The sequence below is a fragment of the Helianthus annuus genome, chromosome 1, assembly GCF_002127325.2.
Source record: "Helianthus annuus cultivar XRQ/B chromosome 1, HanXRQr2.0-SUNRISE, whole genome shotgun sequence".
Classification (NCBI taxonomy): domain Eukaryota; kingdom Viridiplantae; phylum Streptophyta; class Magnoliopsida; order Asterales; family Asteraceae; genus Helianthus; species Helianthus annuus.
Genome location: NC_035433.2, coordinates 143,909,232 through 143,932,886, shown reverse-complemented (window position 1 = coordinate 143,932,886; position 23,655 = coordinate 143,909,232). Strand labels below are relative to the sequence as shown.

The 23,655-nt window shown below is 38.5% G+C and overlaps 1 protein-coding gene across 2 annotated transcripts; it reads left to right on the top strand.

Moving 5' to 3' along the window:
- The first annotated feature begins 1,040 nt into the window (after positions 1–1,040).
- Positions 1,041–22,610, top strand: LOC110886610 (CAAX prenyl protease 2). Of its 2 annotated transcripts, none has more exons than XM_022134426.2 (9): positions 1,041–1,298; positions 19,214–19,273; positions 19,418–19,630; positions 19,714–19,825; positions 20,594–20,665; positions 21,544–21,606; positions 21,716–21,793; positions 21,890–22,057; positions 22,436–22,610. In XM_022134426.2, exons 1-8 carry the CDS (start codon positions 1,098–1,100, stop codon positions 22,021–22,023), a joined length of 933 nt encoding a protein of 310 aa, XP_021990118.1. In that variant the 5' UTR covers positions 1,041–1,097; the 3' UTR covers positions 22,024–22,057; positions 22,436–22,610. The 2 variants fall into 2 exon arrangements, with proteins under 2 accessions (XP_021990118.1, XP_021990119.1); XM_022134427.2 differs by having other exon boundaries at positions 1,233–1,298; positions 19,354–19,630.
- Positions 22,611–23,655: the final 1,045 nt, after the last annotated feature.

Genomic DNA, 23,655 nt, shown 5'->3' with positions numbered 1-23,655 from the left:
CCAACACACCCACCACTCACCACTCCCTTTCTCCTCTGATTTCACCGACCTACCACAACACAAATGCAAGTGATGATGGTAAACCCACTATTTCACATGACTTTCTTGGCCGTGGGTGTGCTTTGGTGACCAAGTTCGCCGTTAGTAGCTCCTCCCCTTCTGCCTCCGTCTACGGTGGCGGTGTCCGTGGTGGTGGGCCGGTTTCCACCGCTGGTTGCTCCTCCCCTTCTGCCTCCATCTCCACTAGAACCATCTCATCTTCCTTGCAATTTGGTACATAACTAAAGATGAGAAGGATTGTGGATGAGGATTGCATTTTGGGAGCAGAACGATGTAGAGAGAGAGAGATAAAATGAGAATTTCAAAGTCTTTGGATGAAAGACTTTAATGACAAAATGTACACAAAAAGCTTCTTTGACCTAACAAAATGGAGAATACACATGAATTCTCCGGTGGTTTTTCATGTCTAGTGTTGAGATATAAGGTATTTTTAAAAGGTGGAGAGAGATATAAATGAAGGGAGGTTGCAGGTGTGGTGGGTTTTTAAAAGAGGTGGAGAGAGAAAAAGGTTCTGACAATATAAATGAGGAGAGAGGTAGAGAAATGACATTTGAATATAAATGACCAATATACCCTTTATGTTGGCGCAATGTGATTGGTTGAGAGTGGTTCTCACGATTCTTACAACTGGAGGTGGTTCCTATTTTAGCGGCTCCCTATATATATATATATATATATATATATATATATATATATATATATATAATTAGGGCATGTTTGGCTAAGCTTTTTGAAAACAAGTTATTGACTTATTGGCTTTTTAGAAAAGACAGTATGAATGAAATGACTTTTTGAAAAAGTCACTTTTCCCCTCACATACAACTTCATTGCCAAACATCATTTTGAAGCTTATGACTTTTCAAAAAGCCAATAGGTCAATAAATTGTTTCAAAAAAGCTTAGCCAAACATGCAAGTGGTAGAACTACAGAGGTACTTCGACTCAAGAAGGAAACGACGTCGGTTTAGTCTTTTGCAAGTCAACAGTCAACACCATTTCAAAACCCCCAATCTGGAGGAGAACCACATCGACCCACCAATGGAGTCATACTCCGGCGCCGGTGGTGTTCCGGCACCGCTAGCAATCGTAGCATGTATCGCCATGACTATCTTGTACTCCCCCACATTAATCCTCCGTCTCCCACCCCCTTCATCTTTCAAAACCTTCATGATTCGATGGTTCATTTGCGCCGGTATCTCCACCGTCGTTTCATTTCTTGTCTGCGCCTTTATTCTTCCTGTAAGTTTTCTTATTCAATTCATTGTTTGTTTATTCTCTGTGTTTACATTTTGATTGTTGGATGGTTGGTTGCTGGTAGTTAATGCGGTAAATATGACTATTAACCTTTGTGTTTACATTTTGGGGGTTTGGGTATTTTGTATCTATGACCAGTTAGTTAAATTTGTTCATGTAATAATGTAATATTCAGAGTGTTGTAGGGAAGCTAAGTAGTTAATGCGGTAAATAACGGATATCGGTCAAGAACCGATATTTGAGATATTGGTTATTGCGGTGGGATATCGATAGTTTAATATCGTGCTAAATTTATATATATAGCAACTTAACACTAACAATTCAGTATACTTTTACAACTTGCAAAACACTAACAATTATAGCAAGTAGAAACTGACTAAGACTTAAAACACTAACATATAACACTAACAACTAAAAATTAAGACTTAAAACACTAATAGCAACTGTAGGTCCCTCTTCGGAGGATGACGAACCTAAACCTTGTTATACAAACTCACTAGCGAGTGCGGAATCCAAGCTAGCAAGCAAGCCGGGATGAAGCAAGTATAAACACAAACACACAAGGGTTCACCGATTAACACCAATGTATTAATACGTATGAAGGTTCCGGTTACAAGCACAATGTTTACAAATCTAACTTGCAAACTCTCAAAGTGTGTGAGTGTGTTTCGGACAGAATGCTCTCAAGAACTCTCTATCTCTCTATGTGTGCATCTGTCTTCTCACATACACTGCATGGGTCTATATATACCCAGCCCAACATGTCTGGTCCGAAGGATCCGATAGATGATCCGAAGGATCATCTTTCGAATACAATGCTATCGAAGGATCAGCAAGGACCTCGAAGGTTGATCTTTCGAGGTCTATCAATCGAAGCATATCTTTCGAGGTGATCGAAGGATCTGCATTATCCTTCGATCACTCATCCTTCGAGTCAGACAATACAAACAATTTACTAACTGTTGACTGAGTCAAACCAGGAGGACGGTTGACTTGGTCAACTTACAGGACTGACAAGGACATCGTTTATATTGTGACCGAATACAGACAAAGTACAGACACAAGTGCACCAACAAACTCCCCCTTGGCTGTAGCTTTGTCTCGAACTTCAACGGTCTTTGGTCTTCGAGTCTTCAAAACTCTGATGTCCCTTCATGTCTTCAATGTCGGAGGATCTACAAAGTCTTCACGTCTTGAAAGCAGAAAGTGTATCAACAAACTACCCGTATCATGTAGGAAGTGTGTTGACAAACTCCCCCTTAACATAAGCTCCCCCTTGAGTTATGCTCGTGAAGTACTTGAACTTTATGAAGTGAGATCCTTGAGGTGTTGATGATGGTCAGCGGCAACTTGATCATCTTCATCTTTTGAGTGCCTTCACGTCGTGTCTTCATTCCAAAGCTTGTCATCGACCATGTTCTCCTTGCCTTTAGAATCTGCACATGCAAGAAATCTAAACGCGTAATGAGAACAACCGCTTGGAATATAGTTACCATAAACAAGTGACACACATATGACCATGTCACAATCAAACACCGTCCGACAATTTGAAAGTTTAATAAATTCGACAATTTTATCCTTTAACTTTCAAAAACTTGCAAATTTCGACCGTTTATGAAGATTTAGTCAATTCGGTTTTCGTTCAGGTTTCAGGCAACGAAGACTCGAGTTCCAACATCGTACGATCGAAAATAAAATAGAAATAAAATCTTTTTGGCTATTTGAAATATTTCAATTGTAAAGACTGAAAGCAGTAAATAAATATATACAGACATTCTTTTTGCGAGTTTCGAGGGTAAGAGAATCATATCAGTGTATGGTCATGCCAAAACACTCTTGTTGTTCAGTTAGTTAACATTAAGATAAGCATCCTATAACAATTATCGGTATTGTTGTCCACTTAAGCTCAACTTATCAGATGTAATCATGTTTAGGAGATACGTTAAGGTATGATTTATACTTACCGACCGGTGTTCATCCACATCACGACACATTCCCGTATCAAGGTATGCACGAGGGTTCATCTTACCGGTGAGTATACCAATTATCATCTGTTTGACCGTATATGATGTGAGATTCTCACTTATTTTTGATTTGAAAACAAGCCCTTTGTGATATAATCACTTATTTATGAGGAACTTAATTTTCATATGCATGAGGGCACAGGAGCAAGTTCGTGAACAGGTCAGTACTTCCGTACAGCAGAGAGACGAACTTGACTCCCGGATAAATGTGATATTTTATCACTTATTTGATTTGGACATGTGATTGTTTATCACTTATTGAGGTCAAATGCAGTATGCAATATGTATTATGTACACGTATGTATAGTATCATGGATGATCTTAGACTTAGTCTATTTATAGAAGCAACCATGATACCCAGATGATAAGCAGCATAAAGACCGAATATCTCAGAACCTCGGCAATCTATCAAACGAAATTTCGGTACTAAGACCATATGCCAATGAATGGTTCCCACCTGGTCTTCAGTCGGTTTAAGATTTATATCACCCTGCACACTTTAAAATGATTGTGAGCCTACCGATACATCTTATATAGAGTTGCTTATCGTTTTTCATTTAAGGTTTAAAGAGGCTTGGATAGACCACTGATGTACTATCACTTTCTCTTTTGCTCGCCAGGAAACTCATTTTTGATTTTCTATTGTTTTTGTGTTTTTGAAATTTTTCAATGTTTTTGGATTTTCATATTTTTGGATTTACTCCCCCTAAAATCAATAAACTAAGACAAATTTAAAAACACAAAGGTATTTACAAAAATGATTTTCCGATGTTGGTTTTACTCTTGCTTGACCTTAATGCCGTTTACCAATAATAAGAAGTCAAATCTTGATTTGTCAAACGCTTTGGTAAATAAGTCGGCACGTTGGTCATCGGTGTGGACCTTAACAACATCGATTAATCTTTTCTCAAAGCAATCACGTATGAAGTGATATTTGATTTCGATGTGTTTGGTCTTTGAATGCTGCACAGGATTTCTAGTGATCTGTAATGCAGCAGAATTATCAACGTAAATGGGAGTAGTTAGAAATTCAAAACCATAGTCTCGCAATTGTTGTTGGATCCACAGAACTTGGGAGCAACAACTTGAGGCAGCAATGTATTCAGCTTCGCATGTTGATGTCGCGACACACGTCTGCTTTTTGCATTGCCATGTGACTAGGCGATTTCCTAAAAACTGACATCCAGCCGTTGTGGATTTGCCGTCGATCTTACATCCGCCAAAATCAGAATCACTGAATGCGACCAAGTCAAAGTTATTATCCCTAGGATACCACAGACCGGTGTCTGGATAAGCCTTCAAATAACGAAAGATCCTTTTTACAGCTGCAAGATGAGAGTCCTTTGGATTGACTTGATATCTGGCAAGCAGGCACGTTGGGTACATTATGTCTGGTCTTGATGCTGTGAGGTACATGAGAGATCCGATCATAGCGCGGTAATATGAAGGGCTAACAGCTTCTCCCTTCAGATCTGGAGTAATTTCGTGATTGATCGCCAATGGGGTACGAATGGGCGTTGCATCAGACATCTGGAACCGGCTCAAGATGTCGCCAACATATTTAGTCTGATGGATGAATATCCCAGACTCAGTTTGTTGCACTTGTAAGCCCAAGAAGAAGTTCATTTCCCCCATAGCACTCATCTCGAATTTATCCTGCATTATGCGCTCGAAATTCCTGCACAAGACATCATTAGTAGAACCAAAAATAATATCATCAACATATACCTGTACCAGAAGAAGATCTCCATCTTGTTCTTTGATGAAGAGAGTACAGTCGATAAGACCCCGTCGAAAATCGTTCTCCAGCAGATAGTTTGATAAGGTTGCGTACCAAGCTCGCGGTGCTTGATGAAGACCATAGAGAGCTTTGTTGAGCAACCAAACCCGATCGGGATGGATAGGATCTTCAAAACCTGGAGGCTGTTCGACATACACCTCTTCTTCTACCACACCATGTAAGAATGCACTCTTCACGTCCATTTGATAGACCTTGAATCCTTTGTAGGACGCATAGGCTAGAAAGATTCGAATTGCTTCGAGACGTGCCACTGGTGCATACACTTCGTTGTAGTCGATGCCTTCTATCTGACGAAAACCTTGAACGACTAAACGTGCTTTGTTTCGAATAACCACTCCACGGTCGTCCTTTTTGCATTTGAAAACCCATCGAGTGCCAATTTTCTTGTAGTTCTCAGGTTTCTCGACAAGCTTCTAAACACCAAGCTTTTGAAATTGCTCCAATTCTTCTTGCATGGCTTCAACCCATGAGCTGTCTTTCATTGCTTCTTTCCACGATTTTGGTTCTTCTTGTGACACATAACACGCAAAGGACCAGTCATTCTGTTGACCAGATTCTCTTATAGCTGAATACAAACCAGCATTCCGGTTGTTTCTCAGCTGATTACGCGTCTGCACACCGCGATGGACATCTCCTATTATGTTCTGCTGGGGATGAGTATCATGAATCCTCATTTCAGGATTATCTTGCACACGTGCATTGATACCCAAATTGTTAAAATTAAGATCAACAACCAACTCCACACCAGGGATGTGTGTAGAGGTGGATGCATTCCCTTCAGCAGTATCCACATTCTGCACATGAGGTGTATCAACAGAAGCACCTTGAACAGGAGCAACTGGAGCTGAAGATCCTTCAGCTGCATCATGATATTCATCATCTTCAGAAGATTCATTATAATCAACAGCATCTTCATAAACCTCATTTTGAGCCATATTGTTGATAGACGAAGAGCCTTGAGGGTCAACAATAATAGGTCTAACCAAAGGCGAGACAGCAGCGTTGTCACTTTCCAACAACATCCTGGCTGCTGCTGATTCTTCGTCAAAGGTTGGCAGATTGAAGGAGTCAAACAGTCCATCATAATCGAACATCCACGGATCACCCGGAGCCCTAACAGGACTCGTGTACCTTTGAACCCTCACCTCACTCCATAGCTCTACCTTTTTGGTAGCTAAATTCCAGACACGAAAGTTTGGAGTTTGGTATCTAAGAAAGTAGCCCTCGATTGCCTTTGCTCCAAATTTTCCATCTGGTTCAATCATGGTACAAGGACCACCAAAAGGTTCTAGGTAAGAAAGATCCGGTTTCCTTTTCTGAAGGAGTTCGAAGCAAGTCTTGCCATGTCTCTTTACTGTAAGAACTCTGTTTAGTGTGTAGCACGCAGTCGATACAGCCTCTCCCCAGAATTGAATAGGGAGTTCCGACTCAACTAACATAGTTCTTGCCGTTTCTATAATCGTTCGATTCTTCCTCTCCGCGACACCATTTTGTTGTGGAGTATAACGAGAACTGTACTCATGAAGAATGCCTTTAGAAGTACAGAACTCATCCATAACTTGATTCTTGAATTCAGTTCCATTGTCGCTTCGGATCCTTTTCACTTTCAACGAATAGAGATTTTCCAACATAGTGATAAGATCCTTGAGGATGCCAGGAGTTTCACTTTTGTGTGCCATGAAAGATACCCAAGAAAATCTAGAGTAGTCATCAGTAACTACTAAACAATATGCATCACCGAACATTGTCTTATGCTTCATAGGTCCAAAGAGGTCCATATGAAGACGTTCGAGCGGCATGCTGACCGTGTTGATTTTCTTCAAGGGATGGGATTTCTTCGTTTGCTTCCCCTTTTGGCACGAGACACAGATATCTTGTAAATGAAAACTTCTTACGGGCACACCATTCACAAGATTGTTTTTCACCAAATGGTTCATTTTCCTCAAGTGAATGTGTCCCATTCTTCTGTGCCATGAGATTGACTCCTTTTCTGTGGCTTTAGAGACAAAACAAGTGACTTGTGCAGATGTTGTAATCGCTTGGCTCATGTCGAGAATGTAAAGATCATTAACTCTCGGAGCCGATAAGAGAATCCATTCTTGTGGAATTTTGAATCCGGGTTTTAGCACATAGCAGCCGGCATCATCAAAATGCACGGTGAACTTTTTATCGCAGATTTGCGACACGCTCAGAAGATTATGATCAATTTGCTTCACATAGTTGATCTTGTCGAAACATACAATACCATTGGAGACACTTCCCTCTCCAGTGATATATCCGCCTTTATCTCCCGCAAATGCGACATAGCCTCCTCTAATATTTCTCACGTCGTACAGAAGCCGTAAGTCGCCAGTCATGTGTCTAGATGCTCCACTATCAACAATCCAATGACTGTTAATAGTTCCTCCTGGAACACCCTGCACATGTCATTTAAAACATCAGTTGAGAATGGGGACCCAAGCCTTAGTGGTCTTGGGTCGTCCCTGAGCATCACGAAACGTGATATCAATCTCTTGATCGTTTTTAAGAACAACTGCTCCCCCTGAATTGTCACCCTTCTTAGGTAACCAAGGTTGTTTTTGCCTACCAGTTTTTGAAGATTCTGGTTTTGCAGGTTGTGACACACTTGGTTCCTTTTGAACTGTTTTAACTTCAGATTTTAAAGCTTTTTCAACAGTTTTCATGTTCTTACGTCGTTGTTTAGTTTCTTGTTCTTTTACAGTTCGTTTATCATTTTTAGGTGAAACTGATCGACGTTGAGGATGAGTTGTTTCAGGTGGAGCTTTCTCAACAAATTTTTGCTTTGGAGCATTTGGGCAGTTTTTGATGATATGCCCAATTTCTCCACATTTAAAACATGTTCTCCTTTCAACAAGCTTAGGAGAACTTGATCGACCACAAGATGTCGAAGTTGTGGACCCTGAGGTACTAGCTTTTTCATCACACCCATTTGTATGTTGAGTGTAATTGTTATCACTGTTACGTTTTAAGATTGTGACTTGTTTTACAAAATCTATGTTAGATTTGTTCTCAAAAGTTTCAATCTTATCAGTACCCTTGGATGACACGAACTTGACATCTTTGGCTTTCTTTTGAAATTGAGCTCTTTTTGTTTCAGATTTCATTTGAGAAACATTAGACTTTTGAGCTCGTTTGACTGGTTGTTTACCATTAGAAGCACTAGGTTGTTGAGTGGTTGAAGATTTTTGATTACCAAACCGTTTTCTAATCTCAGCCTTAGGAATTGGATCACATTGTGTTACCACAATTCCTGGAAGTGTTTTTCCCAAAAATTTGTTTGTGTTGTCTTCAAAGACTTTATCAATCAAAGATTGATTTACATTTTTAATTGGAAAAACGTGATCTGAGTAGATTTTATTATCTCCAACCAATGTATACAACACATTACTGCTTTTAACAGTAGGCACCGACTTCTTTTCAACCTTAACAGGATCTATCACTTGTTTCTCGACAGATGAGACATCAGGAGTGTCAGGATCACACAAGATGTGATTCTCAACTGGAATGACTACTCCTTTCATCTTGTTAAGTGATTTATCCTGTTCACTTACATCCATTACTGGTTCATCATCCGATGACTCATAATCCTCGATGATTGGAGGACTTTGATTCATGGATGTTGAAGTTTCTTGCTGCTTTGTGGATGCGTTTGAAGAATTGTCTGGTTTGAACCCTAGGCCAGTAGCAAATTCCTCAACATCAAGAGGCACACTGGGTTCATACCGAGGCATTTCCTCCTCATCAGGCATCTTGGTATAATTGTTCATCAAAGGGGGCGGACATTTCTTATACCCTATGCCTTTCTGATTTCCCTTCAGTTGTTGAACATCGATGATGTGATCGAGCACAAATCGGGATTTAGAATAACTTTCCAATTTCTGTTTGATCGCATCATGCTCAGATTTGGCAATGGCTAATTGCTTCTTAGTTTCTTCCACAATGTTAATATATTCATTTATACTTACTTGCTTGTGGTAAACTACTTTGTTCACTTCGGACACATTTTTCTTTAATGTTTCAATTACTGATTTAAAATCTTTTTCGTTCCGAGTTAAAGCCATATTTGCCTCTTTGCATTTCGATAGTTCAATAACCAAATTTTGATTATGACTATGAAGCTTTTCTGATTCAAGCTTCATGTCAGCACATGATTTACAAACTCTAGGAGCAGGAGGTTCAGAAGTTACCTGACTTGAAGAGGCTGAGATGTTTGCCATAAGGGCAGTTTGAAAGGAAAAAGCTCCATCTTCAGAAAAGAACTTCTCCATTTCCTTTGATGCAGTAGCAGCCCTCCTAATCAGAATTGATTTCTGACATTTCAGCTCATCAGCTTCATTTAATAACTCCTCAATACCAGAACTTGCTTCCTCCTTCACATCAGACTCAGACTCTGATTGATTATCCCCAGAAACAGAGCCTTCCTCATCAGAACTCCCAGAATAACCAGAACTGTCATCACTTTCAGATGACCATTGATTGATGATCTTTGCATAAAGAGCTGTCCCACTTCCTTGATCACCATCACCAAACTGCACAGACCAGTTACATCCTTCATCAGCTTGAACTGTCAAAGCTCGATTGGTATTTGAAGGTCCAGGCTGATTCTGAGTGTTGTTGACTGCCACTATCCTCCTGTCTTGGTTTCTGAATGGGTTGTGATTGCCTTGTTTTGTTGGCCGAGTGCACTCAAGTTTGAAGTGCCCTTTCTCGCCACAATTAAAGCATGTGACAGCATTAATATCAAACCCATACTTCGTATCTTTCTTCCCTTCCAACGAAGTCCTACCAGTACGAGCCATGAAGTCTTTGGCTCTTCTAACTGCACTAGCAAACGCCCACTTAATATCCATCAACTCCATTTCATCTTTGTCGATCTGTTGATAATCTTCATGTGTCATGTTGATGTTTCCAATCTGACCTGCAACTAACCCGCAGTAGGCACTGACCATAGTATTGATCAGTTCTACATGCTCCTTTGCAACTTCTATACTAACTTGGGAAAGATTTGAAGTGTCAACACGAACAGTGTTAGGGTTTGAAGGTGGAGGATTGCTTGTAAAATGAGCTTGCTGTTGTGGTTGAACTGGTGGCTGTGATGGAACTGGAATGTAAGATCTCGGATCAAAACCCGGAGCAGGATTGGTCTGAGGAAAAGGAAGAGAACTTGTGTTGGACACGAAAGCAGTTTGCAGTTTAGGTTGCTGAGCTGCAGCGGATCTTGCCAAAGTGTCGAAGCCTGGAAGATACATTTCTGTATTCTGAGGAACTGGAGCTCGCTTAGCTTTCCTGATTTCCTCCTCATTCTTATGTTCCAGTTTCTGAATGAATTCATAGATATTAACCGTGTCTAGAGTTCCAGTGTGCTTCAACAACTCAATGAAAGAACTCCACTTTGGAGGTAACGCGTCAGCAAACTTGTTCACCATGTCTTGTTGAGTAGCAATAACCCCATAAGCACACATTTCACTGATCAGATGATAGAACCGTGTTGTCATATCATTTAGAGTTTCGTTTTCCAAAAACTGAAACGAGTCAAACTCTTTCTTCAACAAATCATGACGAGACTTTCGCGTAGCTGCATTGCCTTCTCCTCTAGCAACTAAGGCATCCCACAATGTTTTCGTGTTCTTGCAGTAGGAGAACTGATGATAAATATATTTATTGAGCGCTTGTGTAAGTGTCGCAAAGGCCTTCTTCTCCAACTCATAAGACTTCTTGTCATTTTCGAGCATGTTAGCATAACCTTCTGAAGTGGACGCAGCAACCTCAAGAGCTGCATTGAATGGATTGATGAAACACGTCCAAAGATCAGCGCTTTGCCCTTGAACATACGTGTGAAAGCGGTTTTTCCATGATGGAAAGTCATTCATATGATTTAGTTTTGGTGGACGATTGTTGCTGCCCGTTTCGCTTTCACTGATCAAAAGGTTTTGAATACTTTGACTTTGATTGGATACCAAAGCCCATTGACTTGGACTGATTGATGGTGATGGAAACATACTCTTCGCCCAAGCATCAGCAGAAGTTAGTTCTTGACTAGATTGGGAATTCAAACTCCAATCCCAAGGACTTGTACAACTCATTATGATGAGATATAGATGGAAACCTTCACAAACACAAACTGTTAAATTCAAACAGACAAGAATTGCAAGATATTGACCTGTTCGAAAGATCAAGACTTGTTCGAAGGATCAACAGTGATCGAAAGATTACTGTTGAGTTTCGAGCAAAGTCTTCGAAAGATTCACAATGAAAGATCCTTATCTTTCGAGCAATTATCACGAAAGATTCACAATTCGAAAGATCTTTATCTCTCGAATACTGATCTCGAAAGATTCACAATGAAAGATCCTTATCTTTCGAGATGAATCCTTATCTTTCGGACAACTAACTTTCGAAAAAGATTCCAGAAACGAAAGATAATGCTTAGACTTCGAAAGACTACCCGAAAGATGCTAATCTGTCGAGCTGTCTCTGATCGAAAGATGATCTTTCGAAGTCGAAGGATATCTTTCGGAAGCTTCTGACACACTGACACGATGGGACAGGTTGGTGAAAAGGTGATGGGTTGGTAAAGTCAACTTTCGGCAAAAGGAATGGTCAGATCTCACCTTTTCCCACCAACTCTGATTTTGAAATAAAATATTCCAAAAATGGAACACCTTATCCAGAACCAGTTACCGGAGATATGACCGGAATTTTCGGCGGAAAATACCAAATTACTTAAAAACAAGTTTTCAAGTTACCCAACCCAACCTTGAACACTCCCGAAGGTTTAGAAACCGTTTTTCAGTTTAGAGATACACGAAAAACCACCAAAACGGGTGCTAAACCAAATGTCCAAACACACCAAGAACTCGAACAACCCGGTTTTAAACAAGGTAAAGAGCCAAGCTGTGATACCACTTGTAGGTCCCTCTTCGGAGGATGACGAACCTAAACCTTGTTATACAAACTCACTAGCGAGTGCGGAATCCAAGCTAGCAAGCAAGCCGGGATGAAGCAAGTATAAACACAAACACACAAGGGTTCACCGATTAACACCAATGTATTAATACGTATGAAGGTTCCGGTTACAAGCACAATGTTTACAAATCTAACTTGCAAACTCTCAAAGTGTGTGAGTGTGTTTCGGACAGAATGCTCTCAAGAACTCTCTATCTCTCTATGTGTGCATCTGTCTTCTCACATACACTGCATGGGTCTATATATACCCAGCCCAACATGTCTGGTCCGAAGGATCCGATAGATGATCCGAAGGATCATCTTTCGAATACAATGCTATCGAAGGATCAGCAAGGACCTCGAAGGTTGATCTTTCGAGGTCTATCAATCGAAGCATATCTTTCGAGGTGATTGAAGGATCTGCATTATCCTTCGATCACTCATCCTTCGAGTCAGACAATACAAACAATTTACTAACTGTTGACTGAGTCAAACCAGGAGGACGGTTGACTTGGTCAACTTACAGGACTGACAAGGACATCGTTTATATTGTGACCGAATACAGACAAAGTACAGACACAAGTGCACCAACAGCAACAATAAGAAGAAAAGAGGAATGGTAGAACTAAGAAGAAAGGTACTGATATCCGGAAAATCGGTGATATATCGGTCAAATATTGGTCAAATATCGGTCAATATCGTCGATATTATCGATACCGATATTTTGCACCGACGTCTCGGCAGGGGACTGATAACCGATATATCACTGATATATCGGTATATTAACTACATAGTAGGGAAGTGATCTTTAAAAAGTTTATATCTTCATTCTATAACTAAGTTGGAAAGCACGTGTAAGGGTTGAATGAAGGAAGTGTTAAATACTTAGTAATGAAGATTCAGGAATTGTGAAAAATAGTTGGTAATGAAGATTCGGGAATTGTGAAAATAGTTAGTAATGAAGATTCGGGAATTGTGAAAAATGTTTTGAGAAGTTTTTTTTTTTTTTTTTTGACAAGAAAACTTCATTAGAACCAACCCCCGACCCAAATGGGCAAGAGGCTAAACAAAATACGTATAAGCTAATACTTCAATTAACCAAAATCAATAACTAGGGTTTTCTTATGTATACTTCATAGTTGTTAATGGCGAATAGCGACAACTTGCTACATAGCGAATAGAGATAAATTGCGGTCACTATTTTATAAATAGCGGTCGCTATTTTATAAATAGTGATACTAGAAAAAAATTTAAAGTTTTATTTATATGTGTATTATATCAAAATACCTTGGTATATACACTATTTGACATGAATATTTAACAAAAACCTAAAATCCAGCTATTTTATAGCAATATTTAATCGATATTTATACGGAAAAAAAAACTGAAATCCCGCTATTATGGCTAGATACCCTGTAGCGACCTTCGACCTATGCGTTATTCGCTATAGTGACCGCTATTGACAACTATGATATAATTTGGTATTTTAGCTAGGTATCCTACATTCATGACTAGTTAGTTGATTTGTTTCTGCAATATTGAGGATTGTTCTAGTGATCTAGTCCTTAATAGTTCGTTTATATTAAATGGTAGATAAGTGATCCTCAAAATAGAATGATTTGTTTAAAAGTTAATCCTTATTTGGAAAGTTTTAGGAAGTTAGCATAATGGTGGAATTCCGATTGATCATTCATCTAACGTGTCTGACCTGTTTATTTTAGCTGATCTCTTAGTACTATATTTGTTTGACCCGTTACCATCTAACACTTGTTGTTTTAGTTAAGTTTTATCTTGTACTTGTTTGACCCATTATCCAAGTAAAAAGTTTAAACCATGCTTAAAAACAGGCTTCCAATGTATTGTTTACACATCTTTGTTGATAACAACTTAACAACCGTTTCCTTGGATCATAAAACCCCTAAAAAAGCTGTTTCTTACTAACAAAGAGGCCATACATCTTCAAAAATAATTCAAATGATTTGAAAATAATCTCACCTCTATTAGACGGATTATCATATTAAGCTAGATCATATTACTATAAATTCATATTAGATATAATATAGGTTATGCTGTTATTGTTATTATTATTATTATATCCTAAGTTAGGGTAGTTATTAAAACATTCTCTGATGTATATATAGAACCAAATATGTATCATTTACGTTTACCAATTCAATTAAGAACAACAGAAAACATTCCGATCTCTCTTTCTCATTAGATTCATTCCAATATAGTGGTATCAGAGCCACCGATCCGAAACCAAATATCAATATCAACGATTCATAATCCATACAATCACATCAAATGTCGACAAATATGGCATCTAATGGTGGAATTCAAACCCAGACTCCAAAATTACTGGGACAAAATTACTATCATTGGCACATACAGATGAAAGTTTTACTGGAATCGCAGGATTTGTGGACGATTGTGGAGGAAGGATATACAGAAATTGCGACAGGGGCACCAGAGAGTGAACAGAACATTTACAAAGAAAAGGTTAAAAGGGACAAGAAAGCGCTGCATATCATATTCCAGGCAGTGAACGAGACGGTGTTTGAACGCGTAGCAACATGTAGAACATCAAAAGACGCGTGGGAAGTTTTACACAAGGCCTATAGGGGCGAGAATCGGGTTAAAACGGTAAGGCTTCAAACCCTAAGATGTGAGTTTGACAGTTTAAGAATGAAGGAAACTGAAACCATAGAAGATTATATTAACCGAATTACGATAATAGTCAATCAATTACGTATGAATGATGAACGATTAGAAGAACAACGCGTTGTTGAAAAGATTCTCAGAAGTTTGACTAGGAAATATGAATCGGTTGTAGTAGCGATTGAAGAGTCGAAGGATTTAAATACAATTTCCACCGAAGAATTGTTAGGTATCCTTCAATCGCATGAATTAAGATTACGACAATATGATGATGATACATCGGTGGAACAGGCTTTCCAAGTTCATAGTAATGGATATGATAAATCTAGATTTTCTAGATTTGATAACTCCGAAAGGGGACGAGGGAAAGGTAAGGGTAAGTTCAACAGAATGATCAGATGCTATAATTGCCAAAGGTTAGGGCACACGGCTAGGTTCTGCAATAAACGCGAAGAGGGTGAACGGTCAAATAATGTGCTGATGCACAAAGATGACACAGAAGATGAAACCGAAGACACAATGTTTATGATTTTTAATACGGAAGAAGTAGTTAAGAACGACTGTTGGTATCTTGACAGTGGATGTAGTAACCATATGACGGGCAACAAGAGTTTATTTATAAACCTGAATGATTCAGAAAGAAGGGAAGTCAGGACCGGCGATGACAAAAGATTGGAAGTTCTCGGATGTGGCGATGTTAATGTTAAAATTAAAGGTCATGAGAAGCGAATTCCAAATGTATTTTACGTAGCAGGTCTAAAACACAATCTCTTAAGTGTTGGACAACTAGTACAAAAAGGTTATGATGTGCGTTTCAACGACAAAGGATGTGTGATTAATGATTCGTCTGGACGTTGTATTGGTGTTGTGAAAATGACAGGAAACAAAATGTATCCGCTGAATCTAAATCATGATGTGGTACCAAGAGTATACAATATGACTACACAAGACAACTCGACATTATGGCATAGAAGATATGGCCACTTAAATTTTGAAACTTTATACGATATGGGGAAAAATGGAATAGTTAATGGGCTGCCAAAGATTAACAAATCGGAGCATGTATGTGAGGGATGTGTTTTCGGCAAACATGCCAGAAAACCATTCTCCAAGAAGGCCAAATGGCGAGCAAATGAACCACTGCAATTGGTTCACTCCGATATATGTGGACCTATGAACACACCATCGATTGGAGGCTGCAAGTATTTCATTACGTTTATAGATGACTTCTCAAGAAAAACTTGGGTATACTTCCTAAAACTCAAATCTGATGCATTACGTTATTTTAAGAATTTCAAACAACTAGTAGAAAATCAGATAGAACGCAAGATAAAAGGCATAAGGACAGATAGAGGAGGAGAGTACTGTGGACATGAATTTCAAAACTTTCTTAAGAATAATGGAATACATCATCAACTAACGACAAGTTACACGCCTCAACAAAATGGAGTGGCCGAAAGGAAAAATAGAACTTTAATGGAATTAAGCAGGAGTATGTTGAAAATGAAAGAGCTACCGAACGCTTATTGGGCTGAAGCAGTGGCCTGTGCCACCTACCTGTTAAATCGTGCAACCACCAAGAGTGTGCCAAAGTTAACCCCACAAGAAGCATGGAGTGGAAGAAAACCTAATGTAGATCATCTACGGGTGTTTGGCTGTATTGCATATGTACATATCCCCAAGCAAAATCGCTCCAAGTTAGATGATAAGACTGAGCGGGCTATCTTTGTTGGGTATAGTGAAAACAGCAAGGGATACAAGTTATTCAACCCAATAACAAACAAGATGATTATAAGTAGAGATGTGATTTTCAGCGAAAATCAACATTGGGCGACCTATAAAGAAAATGATGGTGGACTTAGGATAGAAATAAGTAACACAAGTGAAGATGACAAAGACATAGCAGTAGCAGTGGACGATCAGATCGGTCTACCAATAACAAATGATGAAGATGATGTGCAACATACTAACATAGAAGCAGAAATACCGGGAAATCACAATGAAGGTCCTGGAGATAGCGAAGAAGCTGGAAACAATGAAAGTAATGATTCCTCATCAGACTCTGAGAATGAAGTTATTAGAACTAAATCGATAACTCAAGTATATCAAGATACAGCAGAATTAACTGAAGCACAAGTAAGAGAACTCTATAGGAAAAGTCAAGAAAACACGAGCGGGGTGGTGAATTTTGTATTATATGCAGATACGGATCCAACAACATATGTTGAAGCAAGTAAAGAAGCGATATGGCAAGATGCCATGGATAAAGAGATGGAATCAATTATAAAGAATGATACATGGGAATTAGTAGATCCACCTTTAAACCAAACACCAATTGGTGTCAAATGGATATATAAAACGAAGTACGATGAACATGGGAAGATTAGTAAACACAAAGCAAGGTTGGTCGTGAAAGGTTACAATCAGAAGTACGGAATAGACTATCAAGATGTTTTTGCACCAGTCATCAGGTTTGACACAGTTCGACTTGTTTTAGCATTAGCAGCACACCACGGTTGGCATTTGCATCAAATGGACGTAAAAACAGCCTTTTTAAATGGATATTTAAAAGAACAAGTTTTTGTCGAACAACCGGAAGGATATGTGGTAAAGGGTAAGGAAAGAAAGGTGTGTAAGCTAAAAAAGGCTTTATATGGGCTAAAACAAGCTCCGAGAGCATGGTATAGTAGAATAGAAGGATATTTTGCCACTCATGGATTCAAAAGGTGCACTTATGAACATACTCTATTCATCAAAATGTCAAAAGAGGAGAAGATAATCATTTGCCTATATGTAGACGATCTTATTATTGCAAGTGATTCATTATCTAGCATTGAATCCTTTAAGGAATTAATGAAAACCGAGTTTGAAATGACTGATATGGGAATCCTACACTACTTTCTGGGTATGGAAGTTTCGTTCGACAATGGGAATATCATTCTATCCCAACAACAATATGCAAAGAGCCTATTAAGTAAGTTCAACATGATGAACTGCTCAGGAATTTCAACTCCCATGGAATATGGTTTACGTTTGACTAAACAAGATCCAGATGATGAAGTAGAACCTAATTTATACAGGAGATTGGTTGGGAGTCTTATGTACTTAACCAATACCAGACCGGATATAATGTTTGCAGTAAACAAAATAAGTCAATTCATGGAACAACCAAAGCGAAGTCACTGGGAAGCTGGGAAAAGAATACTTAGATATATAAAGGGAACACTAAATCAAGGATTAGTATATTCGAAAGGAGGCAAAGGAACGCTAATCGGTTACAGCGATAGTGATTATGCAGGGAACATTGATGACAGTAAAAGTACATCCTGGTATGTATTTCAATTGGGAACAGGAACAATAGCATGGCAATCAAAGAAACAAAAGGTAGTGGCGTTATCATCAACAGAAGCAGAGTATATTGCTCTCTCCTTGGCTGGTTGTCAAGCACTCTGGCTCAAAGGGATTTTAGACGAACTGCATGAAGAAGTTAAAAATCCTGTGATTATTTATTGTGATAATAAATCCACAATATGCTTAGCCAAAGATCCTATGTTTCATGGCAAAAGTAAACATATAAGGATCAAGTATCATTTCATCCGAGACTTGATCAAGAGTAACAATATTGAAGTTCGTTTCTGTTCCACCGGAAATCAAATTGCAGATGTACTCACGAAGGCGCTGCAGTTCAAAGTATTTTCACGTCTAAAGAATCTATTACAGTTCAACGGTGAACATATCTGAAGGATCAGCTACGGCGTTGATCTAGCTTACGGGAGGGTATTAGACGGATTATCATATTAAGCTAGATCATATTACTATAAATTCATATTAGATATAATATAGGTTATGCTGTTATTGTTATTATTATTATTATATCCTAAGTTAGGGTAGTTATTAAAACATTCTCTGATGTATATATAGAACCAAATATGTATCATTTACGTTTACCAATTCAATTAAGAACAACAGAAAACATTCCGATCTCTCTTTCTCATTAGATTCATTCCAATAACCTCGAGTTACTTCATCCTCGTGCACTATTAGTATCTATGAACCTTATGTTATAATAAGTAAGTGAACTTTTGAACCACTTTACTTAAACTTTTTGTTTCAAATAAACCATCATTGTCTCACGAATGGGAAAAAAATTGGTTTAAATATATAGATTATTAATGTAAAACACTTGAACAATATTAAATAGGATTTTCGTTTGAAGCGTTACTCGACTCAACCCACCAGACCCATTAACCTGTCAGAAAGTAATTCATTGTCAAGAAGTCATTATAAGACGTTTGACCTGAACTCTAGAGTTGAAATACCTTACCAAGCAGTGTGTGTGAGTCTAGAACTGAGGTTCATGTCAAGCAAAATCCTGCAATAAAATATGTTCTTAATTCTATATTTTCCTTTTTGGGAAGCTGACATGTCACCGTATTTCTTGATCCATTCAGATAAAGAGGTGGAACATGTCCTACTTGCTTAGTGCTTATGGTATCCGTCTACACCACACGGTGAGTATTCAATTTGTTTGTATAGATAATGCGCGCGGTTGATGGTTTTCATCAACTTATTCATTTTTCATAATTTGCAGATTAAAAAGGGTTAGTGAGTTGCTAAAATTTTCTGCTGAACATGGAATTTTATGTATGAAACAGTGGGAAGCTGTGGTTTTTCCTCTTTGCCTGACTTCTTTAATGTATATCGGCTCGTTTATCCTCAAAACTTTATCAATTTGGAGCTCGTGGGCCGAACATGGGGACCGTCAGATAGATATATCATTTCATGGCTTAAAGAGTGGTCTTCAAAACCTCATTAACTGGATGGTTTCAGCTGTTTACGATATTTCAGTTTGGAGAATGTATATTGTGGTCAGTTTGCTATTTCAGTTATTTTTAAAGTTGTAATTACTTTTTATCATCCAAGTGATTTTCTTGTATTATATAATTCACAGGCTCCCCTTACGGAAGAGTTAGTTTTCAGAGGTTGTATGATATCTTTACTTCTATGTGGAGGATTTAAAGCATATACAGTAATACTTCTCTCTCCTGTTCTTTTTAGCCTAGGTAAGTCCTACATTTTTTTAGCATTTTAAAAAACATAACTCATGTAAAGGATCTAGTAATTACTATTTATAGTGTTTAATAAAAGTTATTTTTTAGGAATATTAGATTTTAATAATCCCAACTATTCGCTGTTGGTTGTCAACAGTCACAACTTTAAAAATAACCACTGGCAGTCCTAACTTTTAACATATTGGTCTCCAATGGACCCTGACTAACAGAATCCTAACGCCATTAGTCTCCGGTCGTCGGAAAAACGTTTTTTGGCCGGAAAACTCAACATTTTCATCCCGAACCTCTTTGTAAGCTTATTATGAACCTTTGAGAACCTTTTTCTAGTAAAAGCCCTAATTATTAAAGTCGCCGGAAAACTCCTTTTCCGCCGGGAAACTCAACTTTTTGGCTGGAAAACTCAACATTTTCGTCCCAAACCTCTTTGTAACCTTAGATCAGACCTTTAGAAACCTTTTTCTGGATAAAAACGGTTTTCCGGCGACCGTAGACTAATGGCATTAGGGTTCTGTTAGTCAGGGTCCATTGGTGGCCAATATGTCAATAGTTGGGACTGCCAGTGGTTATTTTTGAAGTTGTGACTGTTGGCGGCCAACGGCGAATAGTTGGGATTATTAAAATCCAATATTCCTATTTTTTAAACATTTTTTCTTCTTCTTTCAGTTATGAGATAACATTTCTGTTTCTTTGATAAAATATTTTCTATATTTGTTTATTTATAAGTAAATTTTCATTATTTGGTAAACTTTATATTTACAGCTCACTTGAACCATTTATTGGAGTACTACATGCAACAAAATACTAGCTTGCTGAAAGCTTCCATGGTTGTAGGTATGTTCGACCCGTTTGACCCCTTTTAGCTATTTTATAGTTTTACTAGTTTGACCCGTTAGAGATAAAAACATTACACAAATCGACCCATTCAAACGTAAGTGGGTCGAAATTGCCACTTCTTGCTGTTGGTGCACTTGTGTCTGTACTTTGTCTGTATTCGGTCTTATGTAACGATGTCCTGATTTGTGTTGTAAGTTGACCAAGTCAACCATCCTCCGGTTTGACTTGGACAACAGATTGTATGTTGAGAGATGTTCTGATCGAAGGATGATGTAGAGATCGAAGGATAATTTGGATCCTTCGATCTCATCGAAAGATATGCTTCGAACGATAGACCTCGAAAGACTATCCTTCGAGGTCCCTGCTTATCCTTCGAAAGCATTGTATCCGAAAGATGATCCTTCGGCCCATCTTTCGAATCCTTCGACCAGACATGCTGAGCTGGGTATATATACCCATGCATGTGTTGAGTGTGAGTTAGTTCTGGAGTTCTGGAGTTCTGCCATTCCCACACACCCGAGAGATAGAAGCTTAGAGAGCATTCTGCCCAGAACTCACACACACACTTAGAGAGTTTATAGAACACTTCTGTAAACATTGAGCTTGTAACCGAACCTTCATTTGCATTAATACGACTAGTGTTAATCGGTGAATCTTTGTGTGTTTGTTTCTCTACTTGCTACTAACTCGGTTTGCTTGCTAGCTTGGATTCCGCACTCGCTAGTAGGTTTGTATAACAAGGTTTAGGTTCGTAATCCTCCGCGAAACAGGGACCTACACTTGCTTTTCAGAGTTTTAATTATATTGGCCATGAAAAGTTGAAAACATCATGTGTTGATTGCTGACTCGTAAAATATATTTGTAATATTTCTCAGGTTTCCAGCTTGGCTACACAGTGATATTTGGGTCATATGCATCATTTCTCTTTGTTCGAACTGGTTGGTGATAATCGGTTATTAAAAAAAAAATCAAAATTGAACAATCGGTTAATCAAATGGGTCGGTTATTTCGGTTTCAGCTCACGTGTAGTTTTCTTGTTAATTGCAGGACATATAGCAGCGCCACTCGTGTCACATATTTTCTGCAACATCATGGGACTTCCTGCCTTCTTTTCACGAAGAACATGTAACGAAACACATACTCATATACACAGTTATTTTATTGGTTTATTTATGGCTAAATATTTTATAAAATTGACAACTTTTTGAGTGGAAATTTCAGGGTTGGTGAGCGTGGGATTTGTAGCAGGGGCTATAAGCTTTGTATATCTTTTGTTTCCGCTTACTTCTCCAGCGTTGTACAATGATAGAACCGACAATTGCGAATGCTGGCACACTTACTGTTATTGGACTTAGAGACTATGAATTTGCTTATCAGCCATCACCAAATGTAAACCTTATAAACGTCAAAACCAATTTTTAATACTTTTTAGAGTAAACTTCTGTTTTGTTCCCTGTGGTTTGGTCACTTTAACGGTTTTGCCCCAAACCTTTAAAAATAGCCATTTTACTCCCTGATGTTTTGGTTTTGTTGCCAGTTTGCTCCCTGCGGGGAGCAAAATGAAAAAACAAACAATTTGGATGGAGTTAGAGGCGGGGAGCAAACTGGCAAAAAAACCGAAACGTCAGGGAGTAAAATGGCTATTTTTAAAGGTTTGGAGCAAAACCGTTAAAGTGACCAAACCACACGGAGCAAAACGGAAGTTTACTCTACTTTTTATTATATGTTGTTTTCATCAGCTGGTTTTGACATGGTTAATGATCTCAGGTGGCTACAGAGGATATATCCTTCAACTGGTTTCAAGATAGTTTTCAGTCATAGAGTTTTTGTCCAGAATGGATCTTCTTGTTTGCCATGCAGATCAGTTATTTGTTTATCTGCGTGTATCGACATTTTAGTCTGAATTCAATGATTTCAAAATGAACAACTTATATTGTACAAAGTACAAGTCATCTTAGGCTACATCAGTACAATGTGTGGCGTTTAAACCGGCTGTCATTCCCAACCCAAACAAGTCAACTAGTTTGGCTGGTTTGAGATCTGAAAGGTGTAGTTCACAGTTCGGTTTTGACGGTTTGGCGATTTAACGATCCGGCCTGGGCAGCCATGAAACCGAATCGGCCATGGTGGTTTAACGATTTGGTCCGGATTTGGAATTTGGAACGGGGCATGCAACCACTGGCAGTTTAATTTTTATTATTTGTATTTTATTAGTTTTTGAAATACGTAGTTACGTTAAGTATATAAACGCCCCGCTGGCGGTATGCGCGTATAATGTATATATGTGTGGGCGCTCGGAGGGCAAAAGTGAAAGTGCACTAATTTTAACGTTATTTTACTAAATTTTGTGAAAATAACGTTAAAAGAGGGGTTAATCATGCATCATGTGGTGGCGTTGATAGCCGAAAGACAAGGGAGTACATGCGCTGATCGGCATTTGTCTTAATTGCTGAATTTTATGTGCCTTATGTCCAAGGCTTTATGCAAAACTATTATCGAGCCGGGGGTCTCACTGGAAGCAGTATCTCTATTTCTAACGGGTAGAGGTAAGGTTGTCTACATCTTACCCTCCTCAGACCCTACCTTAGCTTTGCTATTTGTGGGATTTACTGAGTATGATGATGATGATGACGACGATGATGGAGTTACGTTAAGTATATGTATTTTAAACGTTAACCATCTTTTATCATGTCAAAGTTTTTAATACAAGTTAATGATTTTTAAAAGAAAAAAAGGGTTTAAATTGTCAAATCTGAACCGTTAAACTGCCAATTCAGCTGGGCTGGCCGATTTGGTTTGGTGTTCCCTTAAATTGCAGTTAGTGGTTTGGGTCAAACCCGAACCATGAACACCCCATAATTATATTTCGTGAAATAGAAGATGACCAAGGTTGGGTAAAACCCAAACCGAAAACTGAATGCAGATTTCAAAGTTCAGCTCTAGTTTGATTCAGTTATTTGCCTACAAATGAAATATTGATCACCATA